The 17,205-nt window shown below is 35.3% G+C and overlaps 1 protein-coding gene across 6 annotated transcripts in view; it reads left to right on the top strand.

The window, feature by feature from the left end:
- LOC118187688 (uncharacterized) overlaps positions 1-7,527 on the top strand; it is a 420,235-nt gene extending 412,708 nt beyond the window's left edge. For all 6 annotated transcript variants that reach the window (XM_035357968.2, XM_085807410.1, XM_085807412.1 and 3 more), the window contains one exon: positions 4,889-7,527. In XM_035357968.2, coding sequence (XP_035213859.1) covers positions 4,924-6,468 — 1,545 coding nt within the window. In that variant the 5' untranslated portion in view covers positions 4,889-4,923 and the 3' untranslated portion in view covers positions 6,469-7,527. The remainder of the gene's footprint in view (positions 1-4,888) is intronic.
- The last annotated feature ends 9,678 nt before the right edge of the window (positions 7,528-17,205 follow it).

The following is a 17,205-nucleotide window of genomic DNA, read 5'->3' as shown; positions in this document are numbered from 1 at the left end:
CCCGGGAACGGGCTAGCTGCATGAGCGTTTTCGTGGTTTACCCCATGTGTAACTTCTTTACAAGCCAGTTTCTCGTAGAAAGTCCTTCACGAAGGCATTTCCTTTCCTGAGGCTTTACTGTAATCCCATAAACCATTAGCAAAAACTCTGGGCCGACAGCACTCCAAGCAGTCTAACTTTAGGTTCCAATACCTTGTTCACATATCTCCAAGCTATTGCAGAACTTGCTTGAGAGATATGCAGCTCTGTGCGGCCATTTATCATGATGGCCTCCCAAATCATTACCCCGCGGTTATAGAAACGGGATATTTCACGGACAAGAGAAGGCAAATTACAAGTTTTTTTCACTCTCCAGATCAAAGCACGTCTATATCTGGATTCGTCAGTAAACAATACTCGGACCCAGTCATCTTGGCTGAATTGAACATGACAACGGCACCAATTTAAACGGAAGCCTCTGGAAGCTGGACAGAGTAGGACACAAACCATTGGTTTCCTTCCATAGTCGAACTTCGTGCAGCAATCGAACGGCTAATTCGAGTTCCTGTGATAGCCTGAAAGTCTAAAGCCAAATCTCTTGTAATCACTTTGCTGTTTCTTCAAGCCGACAACGACGGAAAACGGTCTTCTATTGCAATTTTTGCTCCTGGTCGCCCTTGACCAAACTTCCTACCAACTGATCCAGTGCTTAAAAAGCGGCTTCATACTCTTGATATGACACTGAGCGATATTCAAATCTTGGACGACTTCCATTTATGTTTGACCTCCCTCGATTTTACCAATTATTCGCAAATACTCAAATTTGTTTTTGACCTTCACTTAGGTGATTGATGCCTTTGGAGCACCACATTGTGAATCACCAAATTTCCATATTTCCGCCGCTAACGTATGCTTAGAAGTACAATTTTGTGTTCAGTTGTATTTAGTTAACATAAATAATTACAGCATGGGGCGTTGATTGCAACATTAACTTAGTGACGAGTGACGTGAGCATATTTTTCCTCATTATCCTTTAATTTTGTTGACCAGTGTATATATATATATATCTATATATATTATGATATGAACTTATAAATTGTGTAAGTTCGAAAACATTTTGTTGAATGAAAATTTAAGCATAATTTAATTTTTGTTGACGTGCAGGTAGAAGCTAGGCCAGCAGGTCTGTATTACCACAGGTGACTGAGGCATTGCTGAACCTAATTGTTAGCTTTTGCCCCAATTTTGAGAGCGAACAGCCTGGGGGTTGTCGGAGAGTCTTTAACTCCGCTTTCCCTATCATCAACCTTTCTTGAGGACATCTGGCTTGCTGTATATTTTGAGTGCCCCCTTGTCTCATAGATACTGTATACTTACAAACATCCATTCCTTCTCCGAGATTTGAACCCGGGCCTTTCGTTGGGCAGTCACCGTCATTAACCACTGTCCCATGTGTGCGATAGATTTTGTGGACTGTTACTTCATTATTAATGACTTTTTTGTTTTTAAAAGTTAAATTTTTTAAAGTTGTTTTTGTGCATTTCAAATGGCTGTGAAAAATCAATGCTTTTTAAAATGTCTCCTTTTTTCCCTTGTGTCATTTTAATAGAAGATATTTGTAGTTGCATGGTTAATAAATTGTGTTGATGTATCATAATAATCGTTTTAAACGGTGCTAGAGATTCATATACAGTTCAAACGACCAGAGACCTAATGGATAAGACCGCTTAACAGTTGTATATCAACCCGCCTTCGAATTCTCGTGAACAAACTAGTTGTATGGGTGTTTCCATGTTTTTTCGTGTTTTGTATGCTATAAGCTAGTTCTCGTGGAAAGTCCTCCATTAAGGCATCTTTTTCCTTTGGTAGATCGTCCTTATGTGTTTTGCCGTAATCGATTATACAATCAGTCATATATGGAAAGATACTTATCCATTTATATTGCTAGAATTATATTGCTAGAATCATAGTAATTCAGGTATTGCCTTCTATTTGAATATGAATATATGCGCACAGCAAAAGTTGCTGTTATCAGACATTTTAGGATATGCTTGTGTTCATTTTACAATATGGCAGGTATTGTAAAGGTATATTTTTATTTCCGTATGTCATTACAGGTAAATAAAATAAGTTTTTCTTTTGTGTAAGAGATTGCGAAACATTAGTGGTCTAATTGTATGAGAACTTTTGTGGTTTTTCTCATGAGTAACACGAATATGAGCCAGTTTCTCTCAGAAGATCCTGCAGAGAGTAATACCTCCTCTTAGGCAGGTAGCCGTTATGTGTTTCGCCGTAAGCGCTGAAATCGTATAGGAAAAACGCCTGACTGCAGAGAAATAACACTGAAAATACAATTTAAGTAAAAAAAAAAATACGGTGCTGCTTATGACTATAATGATCGGAATTGCTGCAGTATTTACTATTATTAGTAATAAACATTTTAGTTTGAGGTAAATTAGCAAAACACCGTCTTCTCGTCAGTTTCTTTGTCATGCTGTGATCATTAGAGATAAATTAGAACAAGCAAGTTTTTAAAATATGAATAGAGCAAAATAGAGTATATATGTAAGATAATTAAAGGTGTCACATTATAACTTGGCTTTTAGAGTCTGCTTTATTACTACTGAATATAGAGTAGGTCAATCTCGCTCGAGTTTATAAAAGTCCATCTAATGAGATCTGTTATCTGGGTAAAACTTTCTTTAAATTTTGTGGAAAATGGTAGTGTGCTTTCAAATCGTCTGCTTTTCAGCCACTGTATGTCTAAATGTTGAACTTTCCAGCTAAATGTATTTTTGAATTTATATTTAACGAAATTTTAGTTGAAGTATTTAACTTTGAACGAATTGATTTGCTTGATTTTTCTGTCCTCTTGGAAAAAAAGGAGGTAGTCGTATTCTGTACCGATATATGAAATATCATGTGTTGTCGAAATTTGCAAATTATTGAAATCTTGGAATATTTGTGACTTTGACTTCCACACATATATTTACTGCGTTTTCAAGAAATAGTGTAATTGTGCTCTGCATCTTTCGTATGTTATTTTAATCTTTTATTTTAATTACATTTTACCTTGTTTAATAGCAATTGTTTTTGCTAGTTTTAAAGTTTTTGCGTGATTTTGTTTGGATTGATTTTTAAATTTTAACTTTCTTGATATGGATGTAGTTTTCGATATATATTGAGTTGCATAACAAAAAAAAATTCAAATGGGATGAGTAGAAGTTACTGCTACAAATGCCATCGCATGTTGCTCTATCAATTGATCTTTTTCTCACAGCGTTTTTGTACTTTGCTTCGCTTGTCCTAAGTTTTCCTTCTAACTGAAAAATGAAAGAATACATTTTCAAATGGCTTCGGACTGAAACGATTTGGCAGTAATCGTTAGTCTCAATTGCTCTCAAATTTGGAAAATGTTGTTGTCCCTATTCCAAGGCAGCCAGTCATTTTACATGTACGATTGATCTTTTTACTGGAGACGAATTTAGACGCCAGCGTCTTGATGTATGACTTATGTGCTTGTTTATTGATCCTAAATGTCTTTTAGCCTTTACTCGAGAACAAATTGCTGAAGTAAAACAAATTTATGGATCATATTTTTCATTTGGTAGACTGCTCGTTTAAGCGCCTTTTTCCCACTCTGCGGGGATAAGATTCGAAACTGTAGCTTGCATCGTTTTTATGAACTATGAAATTTTTCGCTTGTCTTTGTGTCCCTCGTAAAGCCCCTGAATCATTAAAATAACTATTGTATACTATACCTTTGGAATGATAATAAAGGGGGCAGGAAGCCAACCTATTGTGTCAAGGCACTTCAAATATTAAATATTTATGACGGTTGTAAAACTTGGATTTGGCTATTCCACTTTTGAAATAACCTTTAATGTTACCCCTTAAAGTAATTATTATTTTTTTTCCCGAAAAGGAGCTAAATTTATATTCGAGAATCCTTAGCTAAAATAAGACTGGTTAGTTTCTTATTTTACGTGCCATATATCTAGAACGTAAAATGAAAACGAATACGTTTAGTGCTAATTAAATTTCGTGCATAATACTTTTTTGCCTTCTGCAGAAGTGAAAATGCATTTTATGACGTTTCTTTCAGCTTAACTTTATGGTAGTTAATTTAATAATCATTTCGTTCTATTACAAAGCTGCGAAGAAGTGTATATACATTCATTAAACCATTCAGCACAAAAATATTATGCACAAGCTTATGTGATTTGTGTTCATTGTGCGTCGTTAAGAGAACTGAAGCTTTTAAGGACATAAATAAATGCATTTGTAAATGAAGTAAATATGCTTATAAATTTTTATGGTGGGATGGTGTGGCGTCACGCTTGAGATAAAATATGTCATGGCATCTTGGTTAGGTACAGTTCTAGAAATGCATGTTTCTTTGATTTCTATTTTCTGCGAAATTTTTTTTTATTGCGTATTTATTAATGAAAAATTAATTTGTAAACGCTTTTATAAGACAGTTTTAAGTAGTAATGTATGAATTATGACTTTTGGCCAAACTGATATACTGTAAATTGTAATCTCTGCTTAAGGAATATTCTGATATTTAATTTGGTTAAATTATTAGAGTATTTTTAATAACTCAATTTACAACTTGTTGCTAATTACATGTTTTTTAAAGCAGCAAAATGTTTATTCGTGACTGAATACGGTGATATCTGTAAAGTAGAAATTTAAAAAAAAAAATAGTTTTCTTGACTAATTTGTTAACTGTAATATTTTTGCTATGTTAAAATGCTGAATGTTATGAACTCGATATTAAATTTTGTTTCAGTGCCGGTAGTTAGAGATTTTAAGTTTTTTGTTTTTGTGTGTTATCCTAATTTTTTTTTAAATTAAAATTTGTAGCAAGTACGTTTGTTATAATTCAATATTTTATTCTTTGCAGGTAGCTGGGGAAAGCTGCCCTGTGGGTCGGCAAGCATGCATAAGCTGCGTGGTTCCCCGAGGATCATCGTTCTTTTATTCTATTTTATGTGCTTGTGGAGCCGAGTGACTGGAATGTGCCCTGCTCGTTGTGAATGCAACGATGAAATACTTCGAGTAATTTGTGATTCTGCTAACCTTGATGTCGTCCCAATAACACTCAATCCTGAGTTACGTGAATTGAGGTTGAGCAACAATCACATCAAGGGTGTTCGGGTATCTTTTAACGTCTACCGTAATCTGGAATTCCTGGATGTCTCTCATAACCAGTTAGTAAATCTGGGCAAAGAAAACTTCGCTGTTCTTGAACACTTGACGGTTCTGCTTGTGAATCGGAACATGATTTCTCTTCTCCAAAACGATACTTTTAAAGGGCTAAATGCGCTCAAAGTATTACATCTGAATGAAAACTACTTGGATGAATTACCACCAAAAGTTTTCGTGCACCTTGAAAATTTAGAATTGCTAGATCTTTCTCAAAATAGAATTGCATCAATAGAACCAGAAGCGTTTTATGGATTGAAGAATTTAAAAACGTTGTTACTTCGTGATAATCAGTTGACTAACATTCCTAGCACATCATTCCAATATATATCCGAATTAGTCAAATTGGATTTGGGTCTCAATTCTTTTCATGACATTCCTGAAAATTCCTTTTCTTCTTTAAATATCCTTCAAGAACTGTCTCTAGATGGATGCGGCATTCGAGTTATACAGTACGGAGCCCTGAAGTGGCTGAACTCGCTACTTATACTTCGTATTCATGATAATGAGTTAAGTGAGGCTCCCACAAAAGCCCTATTTGACGTCATTCGTTTGGAAGAGCTACATATTGGGCAAAACAAATTCCGAGAGCTGAAAGCAAAATCGTTTCAAAGGCTTAAGTTCTTGAACAAAATTGAGATAAATGGCTGTCCTGCTCTGCAACAAATTGAAAAAGGCGCTTTTTCGGATAATATCAATCTGAAAGCTATAGTCATCAACCACAACAAAGTCTTAAAGCACATACAGGATGGAGCCTTCGACAATCTACCAAATATCCACCACGTTAGCTTCAGGGGTAATGCTTTTGAAACTTTTCAGTACAGTCTACTTCCATGGGATGAATTGCAGTCCTTGGACGTGAGGGACAATCCTCTAGTGTGCAATTGCAGCCTTCTATGGCTTTGGAAGTTATTAATGACCAAAAATTTTTCTTCATTTGAGGGTCAGAGTGATGCGACCCAAGTCGTTTGCGTAAGCCCTCCAGGACTTAAGGACAGGATCCTTGCCAATCTGCCGGAAGATGACCTGGATTGCTACAGCATGGACACCAGGCGCCAACTTATTATCGGTGTAGTTGTAGCTGGAGCCATCGGTTCGGCCGTCATAATCATGCTAAGCTTCAGATATAGGGACAAACTGGCTGGAGTTTTGAAAACAAAGTGGGGTCGTGGTAGGAAAGAGCCACAGTATCAGAAGACTAGTGCTGAAGAAGAGAGTACTATTCTTCAGGCGACAGCACAACAATCGCTAAAGATGACGCCCGTCACTGAACTGTGATAGTTCCGACTCTTCTTCCATTTGCTGGGACTAATTTTTCCTACTTTTGTTACTCTAGCGTTGCAAGTTTCTTCAACTAAAACGATTACATCTTAGAGAAACCATATATTACTTTTCAACGTGATTTTTTTTTCGTACATTTGGTCAATACAGAAATAATTCACGATGAGCGGTAAAAGCTTTTACACGATGTGTTTTCTTAAGCTAGTAATTATAAAACCACGTGAAGTCTTTCACACCCAGCCACATTGGTGATTTAAGATTTGTGATAGTGCTAAACATTTATTTCGGAAATATAGCAAAAGTAAGTCTGAGACTATTGGCGGCAACATTCCATGTCATTACATAGCACTGTAAGGTTTTTCTAAATGAGCTATGATTTACTTACACATGACTTGTTTGAAAATATATACTTTTAACTAGTTTATATTAAATTTTCGTATCACATGTTTCTGCATAAAATTACAGTGAGAAGTGTACGAAACATTCATATTTTTATGTACAGATTTATTACCTGCAACGCTATTGCGACAAACGGCAGATTGAAATACGTATTATTGTTGTTAATTCCTGAAAATGCTATCAAAACCGCTTTAATGTCAAGAAGGCATTAAGTGAAAACATAGTGTGATAACTGTCAACATCATATAACTCATCAAGTTGTTGGCTTTAAAAGGTTTTCGTTCGAATTCATTAGTTTTATTCATTGTACTTGTGAAATTTCCTTGTATATTGTGGTTTCGACTTCTGTAAGACTGTGAGTGCCTAATTTCAAAATATATATGCTTATTTCTCTGGAGACTATTCGTTCGAAAGATAATCAAACTGGTTCGTTTTCTTCCCTGTGAAATTATTATATGTGAAATGCTGAGCATCAGAGAAGAAGGAAAACTTATTGACATTAGTTTGTACTGTGAATTCTGTTTCTTCGATATTCATTATGCTGTAAATTTAAATTACGCTATTCCTAAAGAAAGAGCTTGTATATATTTCTTGTCATGTGTTCTTTTATGTTAAAGGAAATTATGAAATAAATTACTTTTAGGTTCTTGTTGTCAATTTGCGGAAAATTGTTTTTATTTTTATTTTCTTAAAAGGGAAAAATAAAAGTACTTTTAAGTAATAATATTCAAAGCAAGTATACCTTTTTTCCCTCTTCTGAGAAGTTCCTTCATTTAATAATCAAAACAGTTTGAATTCCTAAATTACATTCTTCTTTACGTATTTTATTAAAAGAAGTTCTAAAAATACAGTAATCCCCCAAACTTTGAATGCAGTCTATTCCGGAAGACAATTTGGCTTTTACCATATGTTTGACTTTCAAATTAAATGTCCGTGTAAGAAATAATGTAAACTGAATTTTTCCGTCTTAGATAGCCAATGTAAAACATTTTAAATTCCTGTTTCAGAAGAAGTTGAGAACATATAACCATTTTATAATAATTAGTCAGTCGAAGAGATATTGCTGTTTGAAGGTGAGGAATCGAATATTTGAGGTTTGTAGCCTCATGCATATTACTACCGCTTAGTTCTTTTTCCGGGGGGGGAAGAAGAATTTGTCTAGCAACATTTGTTTTCCCTGGTTTTTAAAACATTTTTATCGGACATATTGATATATATCATTTTAAGAATGCGGCACTAGAGTGCCGCTTCTCTACAAGATTCTGTGTTATAGAGCAGCATACCACAGTTTCTTAACGTTTGCAGGGACATATTTTTACTTATTTTTTTACCTCCTCCTCCTTTGTAGGCGGAACCTTAGCGGCTTGCTGTTATTTTTTCGTATGAAGATCCTGCGTATACCTAGGTATGCAATTCAGTATTTTCTTTTCATTATTCGCCTCCAAGTCGACAAGAACACAATTATTCTCCATCATTGAAACAATGTGTTCAGATCCTTCTAATGGCTGATTCAAACAAATAACATCATCACTAGAACTTCGTTTACTCGTGTCGAATATTTTGAATCGCGTTAAAAGATAAATATTGTTCTTTTTCAGATATTTCTTCCCACTAGAGACTATTCCTATTAAAACTTTGCTTTTATTTTCTAAAAACATACTAGTTGTACCTAAAAACATACTGTTGTTTCTAAGTTGTACCTGAAAAGCCCTTTTGTCTTGAAGTTCTCATTAGCATTATGTCATAGATAGAGGAGTCACCTCTTTCATAGCTTATGTCCTGATATAGCATTCTTTTCCACTGTGATATAAGTCATTAATTTTTTCCTCGCATGTTTTATCAGAATTTACTCTTTACTTGGAATATCATCAGGGCATATAGAATCGTTATGTTGTCGCACAAATGCCTCTGCAGCCTGTGCTGTTAGCCCTTTGCCTTGTCGTATTGTGAATGTTTTTTGTTCTTTCTTTAAGGGAAGATTTCGCCCGTACTTTAGAATATTCCTTTAGAATAGTCGCTTCAAGGTTATTTCTTCCCCCCCAAACCATTTCTTTATAACCCTGTCAACGACTGCTGTGGGAAAGAAACAAGCTCAATCTTACAATTTTTCGAAATCCCCCTAATTCCCTCTGCACGATGTTGAAACACGATGCGTTCGTAAATGAGGGAAGGGTCGCTTTTAAAGGAACAGTCTTAAATTTTTCAGCATTATGGGTATCTTTTGTAATTTTTCATATGCTGATGTTAAGCTTCCTCATATATAACGGCTTCAGATACAATATCAGCAAACAATTATTCTTTATTTATTCAAACCATCAAATTTTTCCACATCTTTCGCATCTGTTAAGTGGTATTTGGTAAGTGCTTTCGGTAAGCCTGCAACTAATGCTGCATTGCTTTTCAGAATGACGAATGCCCAGCTCATGCTGAGCAGCCACCACTTTTCCTCATTCGAGCATTTTCTCATAAACATTTCGGACGCTGGTGACTTTCTTTGTTGCCATTATCATTTGATTACTTATTAATCAGAAAATGCAAAGAAATGAAAAAGTATTTAAACGGAATTATAGAAAAACTAACTAAACTACAGTCACAGGATATCCAGCGAAAGGGGACTGGGCGAACAAATAAGCAGAGAAATAAGGCGATAACCTGATTAATAAACTTGTGCTTAAAACTGACGAATGCTTATTGTAAAAGACTGATTAACTGAATTCATCTGAGTGTATTTATTTATATAACTATGTTGTTGGACAGAAAACCTACTGTTTCGCGTGTATTTGCGAAAGTCAAAGTCAAATATCAGAATCATACATTTTATGAAAGAAGTGCTGAATGGTCAGTAGATTGTAGCTGGGTGAAACACATTTGGATATCTCTTCAGAGCTAAATATTCCTCAAAGCGCGATTTCTTCAATCCGAGGAATCTGGTATCGCTTATTAAGCAGCATGGGATCCATAATTTATCGCATTGATCGAAGATAACTGCAGTATTTGCTAATATTAAGAAACCATTACACAACTGCTGAGAGGCTTGAGGACTCTCAATATCCATTTGTATGTGAAAAATAGACCTTGTGTTAACCGAAGGATTCATGAGCATGGTCCTTAGCCCTTAGGGTACGGATTTATTTGAAAAAAAAATTCTTCTGTTGATTTTTCACAAACAACATTCACTGAAGTACTGGAAGCATGAACAAGAATGTACATGTTTAATTTTGTCCTAGTTTGAATGACGATTAAGATTCATTATTCATAAATTAGGCGTCAAATGTACCCAAAGGGTTAAGCGAGAAGATTGCGTTGTGTGCCGCGTTTTGGATCTTTTAAAGAAAAACATTTCATACGATATCTTCTTAATGATCAGCGGAGCCTAAATGAATGGATCCAAGTACTCTTTATGGGTGAATTCATGTTTAGTTTACTTATTATGGACTTATTTTCATCCTGAGAAATATGGCCTTCATCGCCTATCTTATGAAACGCGTGTTTCCATGAAGATGTTTCTTGTTTGTAGAAGAATCATTGAAAAGTTTTATGTCTATGGGGGACAGGCTATGTAACTGCACAGAAGTACGTAAATTTACTGTACCACCATGTAAAACTGAAGTGTTATGAGTTCAGACTTTTTGCTCATGGATGATAAGGTTGGATCTCATCCATTTGCTTTGGGGACTGAATACTCTCAGTAGCGGTCGGTATCTTCCGACCTGGGGTGTGAACCAAAAAAGATTTTTAGTTATCTCCGCGAAGCATATATCCTAACTGTCAAGCGTTAATGAGGGATGAATCAGTATTTCAAGCCATATTTGTATATCTAAATTTAAAAGATTTTGCGTGGCCATTAAACAGTGCATAGCAGTTGAAAATATTAGGGTGTTATACAGATGTACACGGGTATACAAATATACATTATATATGGTTATACAAATACGCATTATAATTGTTATACAAATATACATTATACATGGTTGTACAAATACGCATTACAATTGTTATACGAATAAACATTATGTGCATTCTTATACATACATGTTATACAAATTGCATGTTTATATAAATACATAGTTAAACAAAATTTTAAAATATTTTAATTTTTAACAAATACAGTGGTGGCCAAAATTGTGGACACTTTTGGAAATTTTTATGTTTTTGAACTTTGTATGCTTATAGAAAATGTTACGTTTCGCAAAATTCAAACTTGTATTTATCATTTTTAAGAGAATTTATTACTGAATTCAATACAAAACACAAAATTCAATTATTTGCAATACAAAAAAAGTTATATGTATTTTAATATAAATAAAAAACACAGTTATGAAGTGGTTTCTAATGTCTAGCTTTCTTGGCCAATCACTGTTCTTGTTCTGAGAATCAATCAAATGTTAGTAACTGCCAGTAGAAGCTGACATCATGTTTACACTTGAAACAATTCATTATTTTGCTTTGTTCTGTAAAAGGAGGACCTGTTTCTTATACACTGCAATTACAGGTAGGAATTTTTAATATTTAGCCAAGAAGTAATGACATCAAATAAAAGAGTAGATTGGACACCTAGAAAGAGATGTAATATTATTGTGTTACGAGAAAGTGGTCTTTCCTATGCTGAAATTGCAAGACAGGTGAGTGGTTCACTGACTACATCTGGAGTCCGAAAGTTTTGTTTACAATATCAGGAAACAAATTCAATAAAAAACAAAGAAGGAAAGGGCCGAAAAAGGTGCACCACATCTATTGATGACAGAAGAATAAAAAGACTATGTATCCAAGATAGAAAAATGTCATCAGCGGACATCAGAAGTGATCTGAATGATGCTGGTGTTTTGTCAGTTCAAGAACAATCAGGAGAAGATTAGCAGATGTTGGACTGAGAGGTAGAATTCCACGAAAAAAGCCTTATCTTAATTTTCAGCAACAAAAAAAAAAAAAAAAAAAAAAAAAAAAGACTACAGTGGGCAAAGGAACACATTAATTGGACAGATGATCAGTGGTCACACGTTATACGGAGTGATGAAACTAAGATATCGTTATTCGGTAGTGATGGGCGAAAATATGTAGGACGTAGAATAGGAAAAGAGCTACATCCTGACTGCATTCAAGCAACTGTGAAGAACCGAGTTAGTGTTATGATTTGGTCATGCATGTCAGCAAATGGTATTGGTCGCCTTCATGTCATCGATAGGACACTGAATGCCAGAAAATACATTGACACTATTCTAGAACCAAAACTTCTACCTTCCATTAGAGATCTCTTTCCCAACAATGCTTCATTTATTTTTCAGCAGGATTCTGCTGCTTGCCACACGGCCAAAATATCGAAAGAGTGGTTTCGTAAAAAGAGCATTAAATTGTTGTCATGGCCAGGAAACAGTTCTGACCTCAATCCTATCGAAAATTTGTGGCACCGTTTGAAAACTCTTGTCCGAATGAGGCGCTCATCAAATAAAAGGGAACTATTTGAGGCTATAATTGTTTCCTGGCATTATGTAATAACGAAAGAAGAGCTTAAAACTCTTGTCAGCTCAATGAAACGTCGATGTGAAGCTGTAATCAAAAATAAAGGGTACCCTACTAAGTACTGATAACTCACTGCAATCATCACTATCTAGTGTATATCGATAACTATTATCGTTTAACTTTTTTGTATTACAAATAATTAAATTTTGTGTTTTGTATTGAATTCAGCAATAAATTCTCTTTAAAATGATATATACAAGTTTGCATTTTGTGAAACGTAACGTTTTCTATAAGCATACAAAGTTCAAAAACATAAAAATTTCCAAAAGTGTCCACAATTTTGGCCACCACTATATATTCTGTTATTCGTGAACAGTTTGCTCTAAGTCACGATTATGAGTACTAAACATATGCTTAAGTATGTTATACGGGAATATACAACATCAGTTTGAAATAATACACTGTTGCATTAGATTTTACGTTACAAGCTTATACTAAGTAATGTACGTTAAAAGAGTGCCTACTGCATTTACATAAAGGGAATAGGCTAATGAAATGCATAGCATTTAGTAATAACTATTAACTGCTAATACAATTAACAACACATTAAATACATAAATGACACAGTTTGCAATGTGCAGATACACTAAATTATGCAGTATGGCAGTATACAAAAGTTATGATAAAAATACACCCAGACACGAATAAAAACATGCAAGAATAACTATATTGTCTTAAGTATGTAACTGGAAATTGAATATATCCTGGACATGTGAGAAATTGGCTAAAAATATTGAGAAGATACAACCTCAGGTTGACTTGACCAATACTTTTAAGCACCCTGATGGATCTTCTGGAAAACTTGGAATGGGCCAAGGTATTCCTCATATATATGTACTTAGTCCCACTCTATTCTCTCCTTTTATTGATGGTGTCGAGACTGGGACTAAACGCCAATCAATGTATGGGTCTATATGTTGAAAATATTATCTTGGAATAGCAATTCACGTATTACTTCTGCTCAGGACGGTATTAATTCTTCTATCCTTGATCTTGAGAACTTTACTGTAGAGCACAAGCTTGTTTTTAACCCCTCAAAATCTGTTTTCATTTTTTTACAACCAATACATATCTGTATAATCTAGAGCCTGATATCTTTCTTTTGGGTAAGAGACTGAACTGTGAAAAGAATCCTAAATATTTGGGATTTGTTCTGGATCAGGGAATTCTTGGCCGTGCTCATATTGAGAGTTTGGTTTACAAAGCTAAACATCTTAAAATTTATTTCTGGTAGAGACTGGGGTGCGGATGCTCGGACTCTGAGAAGGGTATACGTTTCTCTTATTCGACCTATACTGAAATATGGTGTTCACGCATATCAAGCTGTATCTGTCAGGAATCTTGATAAACTGGAAAGAGTTCAGCTTTCTGCTGCCAGAGCCATTGCTGGTGTCCGTAATAGCTACCCGAAGGACATAGTTCTGTGCGAGGCTAATCTTCAACCCCTCAAACACCGGAGTATATTTCTTCTGGCCAAATGCTTTGCTAAGGTCATTAGTTACGGTGATCAACATAGAACTTCTTGTTTTGTACGTAACTGAAACAACAGTCGTCGCTTTATGAGAGATAGCCCGCTTAGCCATGCTAAAGGAGAGGGATGATTATATAGTGAAGTTGAACATGTCTGTCTGGCATGTAGTACTGAAATTACTACGTCGTTTTGTGATTGAGTATTCTTTAGGACAGATATCTGCTCTTACAAAGGTACGCAACACCCGGTTTATCTTAGACAGCTTGCTTTGGAAACTATTCAAAACATTCCTGGTAAGATATTTCAGATTTACACTGATGGTATCAGAGGTGATGGCGCTATCTTGGGTAGTGGAATGTTTATCAAGCAGGGGAATGGCTTTAGGATCTGTAGGAGAAACCCCGACTAATGCTCAGTTTTCCGTGCCGAACTCATAACTATTTAGAAAGTCTTGAGTTTTTGTGTTAATGAGGGTGTCAATTTTGATATCTGGATTATGAGCGATAGCCGAAGTTCTATTCAGCACCTGGCTGAATGATAGAAACTGGTGACAGTACGACTGTTAATGTTGTTCAATACTTAAGCCGCTTGAGTGTCGATAAGATTTTCTTCCAGTGATGCCATCATTCGTAGATGTTTCTGGTAATGAGATTGCAGATCAACTGGCCAGGGGGACACTTATGGTGGCTGTCTACTTATGGTGGACAGCCACCATAAGTGCCCTTCCAGGCCAGTCGATCTGAAATCGCATTACCATAAGTGGAGCTCTACTTATGGTGTCTGATCTATGGTGAATCATAAGTGCAGTTCTACTTATGGTGGCTGTCTTTCTTTCTCGGAACTCGCCTCCTAGGTCAAACTAGAAATTAACTCCACCTGGAGCAAGGCCCGTATTCATGAGTGGTACGATTGTTGATTGTCTTGGTGCTGCTATGATCGGGTCAAACAGTAGATGTGAACAGATAGCTCTCGGTAGGTTCCTGCAGTGATCATCTTCGTGCTCAACGACATGTGTCGGGCCTTAAAGTTTAACTCTCATTCCTGCCCATATCTTATCATGCCCGGGTTTCCTGAAGAGCCAGCTGCACTCCAGTCTGGATGCGGTTCTTCATTCTTTGAAAATCTACGAGTTCATGGACTTGATCTAGATGTTGCTGCCAATCAAGTGGGATAAAGAAACAACATCAGGCTTCCGCTATTGGTGCTTTTGTGTTCTGTTCTGAGCAGTATCGAGCAGTGCTGTGCATCTTGATTAGCTTCCTATAACGACCCGGGGCAATGTGCTGGCTTTCTAAAGTTCCAGGCTGTTGTCTTAGCGCATTCAAAGGCATGGTGATCAGAATTTCCTTGTCTGCCATATTCACGAATATCTGTGTTTCTAAGTCTAAAACCTGCATAAGTATGTCTAAAACGGTACCGTACGAGTCAGAAGTAAAGTTAGTACAGGTTTTGAGAAGACTCCAGTTCAACATCTCCTTTTGGAAACATTCTATATGTCCAAACTGAACTGTAGGCCAGCGTTCCTGTCACATTTCGATCTGCCTCATACGTAAAATACCTTATGTGTGATACTGGAACCTGTATGGGCTGTATTATTTGCTATGCATCTCTGCCTACCTTACTAACACGTACTTGCCGAGTACACCTGTGTGCGCTTGGACCCATCGAAGATGTAGTCTATTAACTAATGGTGTATTCTCGAAAAATTTAAGTCTGATGTACTAATGCGCCGCGGCTGTGTTGCCCTGTAATGCCTGATAAGCTGGAGGCTGAGTCCCTGAATATAATCAGGTGCATCTGTGAGAAATATCTAGAGGATTTTAGTTTTTTTTTTTTATTAATGGCTATTATCACCGTTTGAAAAACAGAATTTTCTCAATTTAATTTTCTTTTCTATACATATGTGACTTGTTCATGTTAGATGACTGAAGCTACTTACCTTCTTCAGGTCAATCTTTGAGCCGTCTGCATAAATTTCAGTTTTGGCTTTTTTTATGCGGTTTGGCAATTATTTAAATTTTGTTAAATAAGTTGAAGGCGGTAAAATTTGCTACATATAAGTGATTCATAATTTGACTGATGAAAAGCATTATCCCACAGACTGGCTGAATATTTCAATCTGGTAACTTTTACTATGTAGCGTCTCTTTTTACTACAAGGTCTAGGAGTAGAGTTCCTGCAATCTATTAGAGCACCATTGTCAAGGCTGTGCGATATGCACGATAAATCAATACAAGTTGCGATCTTTGAATAGATAAGATATTCTTTCTCGTATTTCTTGATATTTCAGTTATTGCGGATTACTGAGTACTTTGGCATAATTCAGTGTTTTCATCAAGAATTAAAATTTTCTAAATATAATTGCACTTATAAGCGAAACCCTTCATATTGTAGATAAAATCATTCTGTATAACACTGTACAGGTAAGAAACCTTCATATAGCAATTGCACCATAATTAATAATTTGGGTGGTATAAACCATAATATTTTTCACTCAACTTACTTGGTCTTATGTCTTACTTATCAAGCATAAGTACAAAGAATAAAAAATTTTAATTTATGTGAAAATAGTAATACAAAATTTAAACAAGCCATCTTTTGTAGAAACTAGTCGATCTCATTTAAGTACTGTACAAAACACTCCATATGGTGCAATAAAAATTGCAAGTATTTCTAGTGAGTGAGATATCCACTTTATTCAAACAAACTTACATAAAGCTAGAGCTGCTTCTGCTCAACTAGTTAAATAAGCCACTGAAAAATACTATTGATTTACTTTTCAGCAGCAAGAAATAAGCTAAATCAAAGTAAAGTTTATATTATATATAATAGAACATAAAATAACACCAACAGTCCTCAAAAAATCTTTTTCTGGATCAATAAAACTTATACAAATTACTCATCAAAAAGCTCAAACATTCACCTCGAATCTGGTACAATTAATAACAGAAAGCAACACAAAATTCATTTTACTCGAAGAACCTTACTATATTAAAAGAAAACTAAGTGCAATCTCAAATACATGGAACTACTTTCAGTATTCATTAAATGAAAATTTTAACATTAGAGCTGCAGTAACATGCACCAGTCAAGAAAGATATTGCATCCATAGTATTAAATAATGAAAAAACAATTAATTATAACATCATTTTACTCAACTTCATTACATTGGATCAAATTAAGAAGATCTAAGCATAATTCTACAAATTTCAAGAATGCTCATTACCTGATTAGAGGTGACTTCAGTGTTCATCATATAGTTAGGTATACCAAGAAAGCGATCATAGAGAGGAAAGATTGGAAGACTTTTTTTTTTTACTTCTCGAACAAAGTATTCATTCTTAATA

The sequence above is a fragment of the Stegodyphus dumicola genome, chromosome X1, assembly GCF_044657685.1.
Source record: "Stegodyphus dumicola isolate Sdum_Otavi_A_Nest chromosome X1, ASM4465768v1".
Taxonomy (NCBI): domain Eukaryota; kingdom Metazoa; phylum Arthropoda; class Arachnida; order Araneae; family Eresidae; genus Stegodyphus; species Stegodyphus dumicola.
The sequence above is the reverse complement of the archived record's forward strand: the minus strand, read 5'-3'. Positions and strand labels throughout refer to the sequence as shown.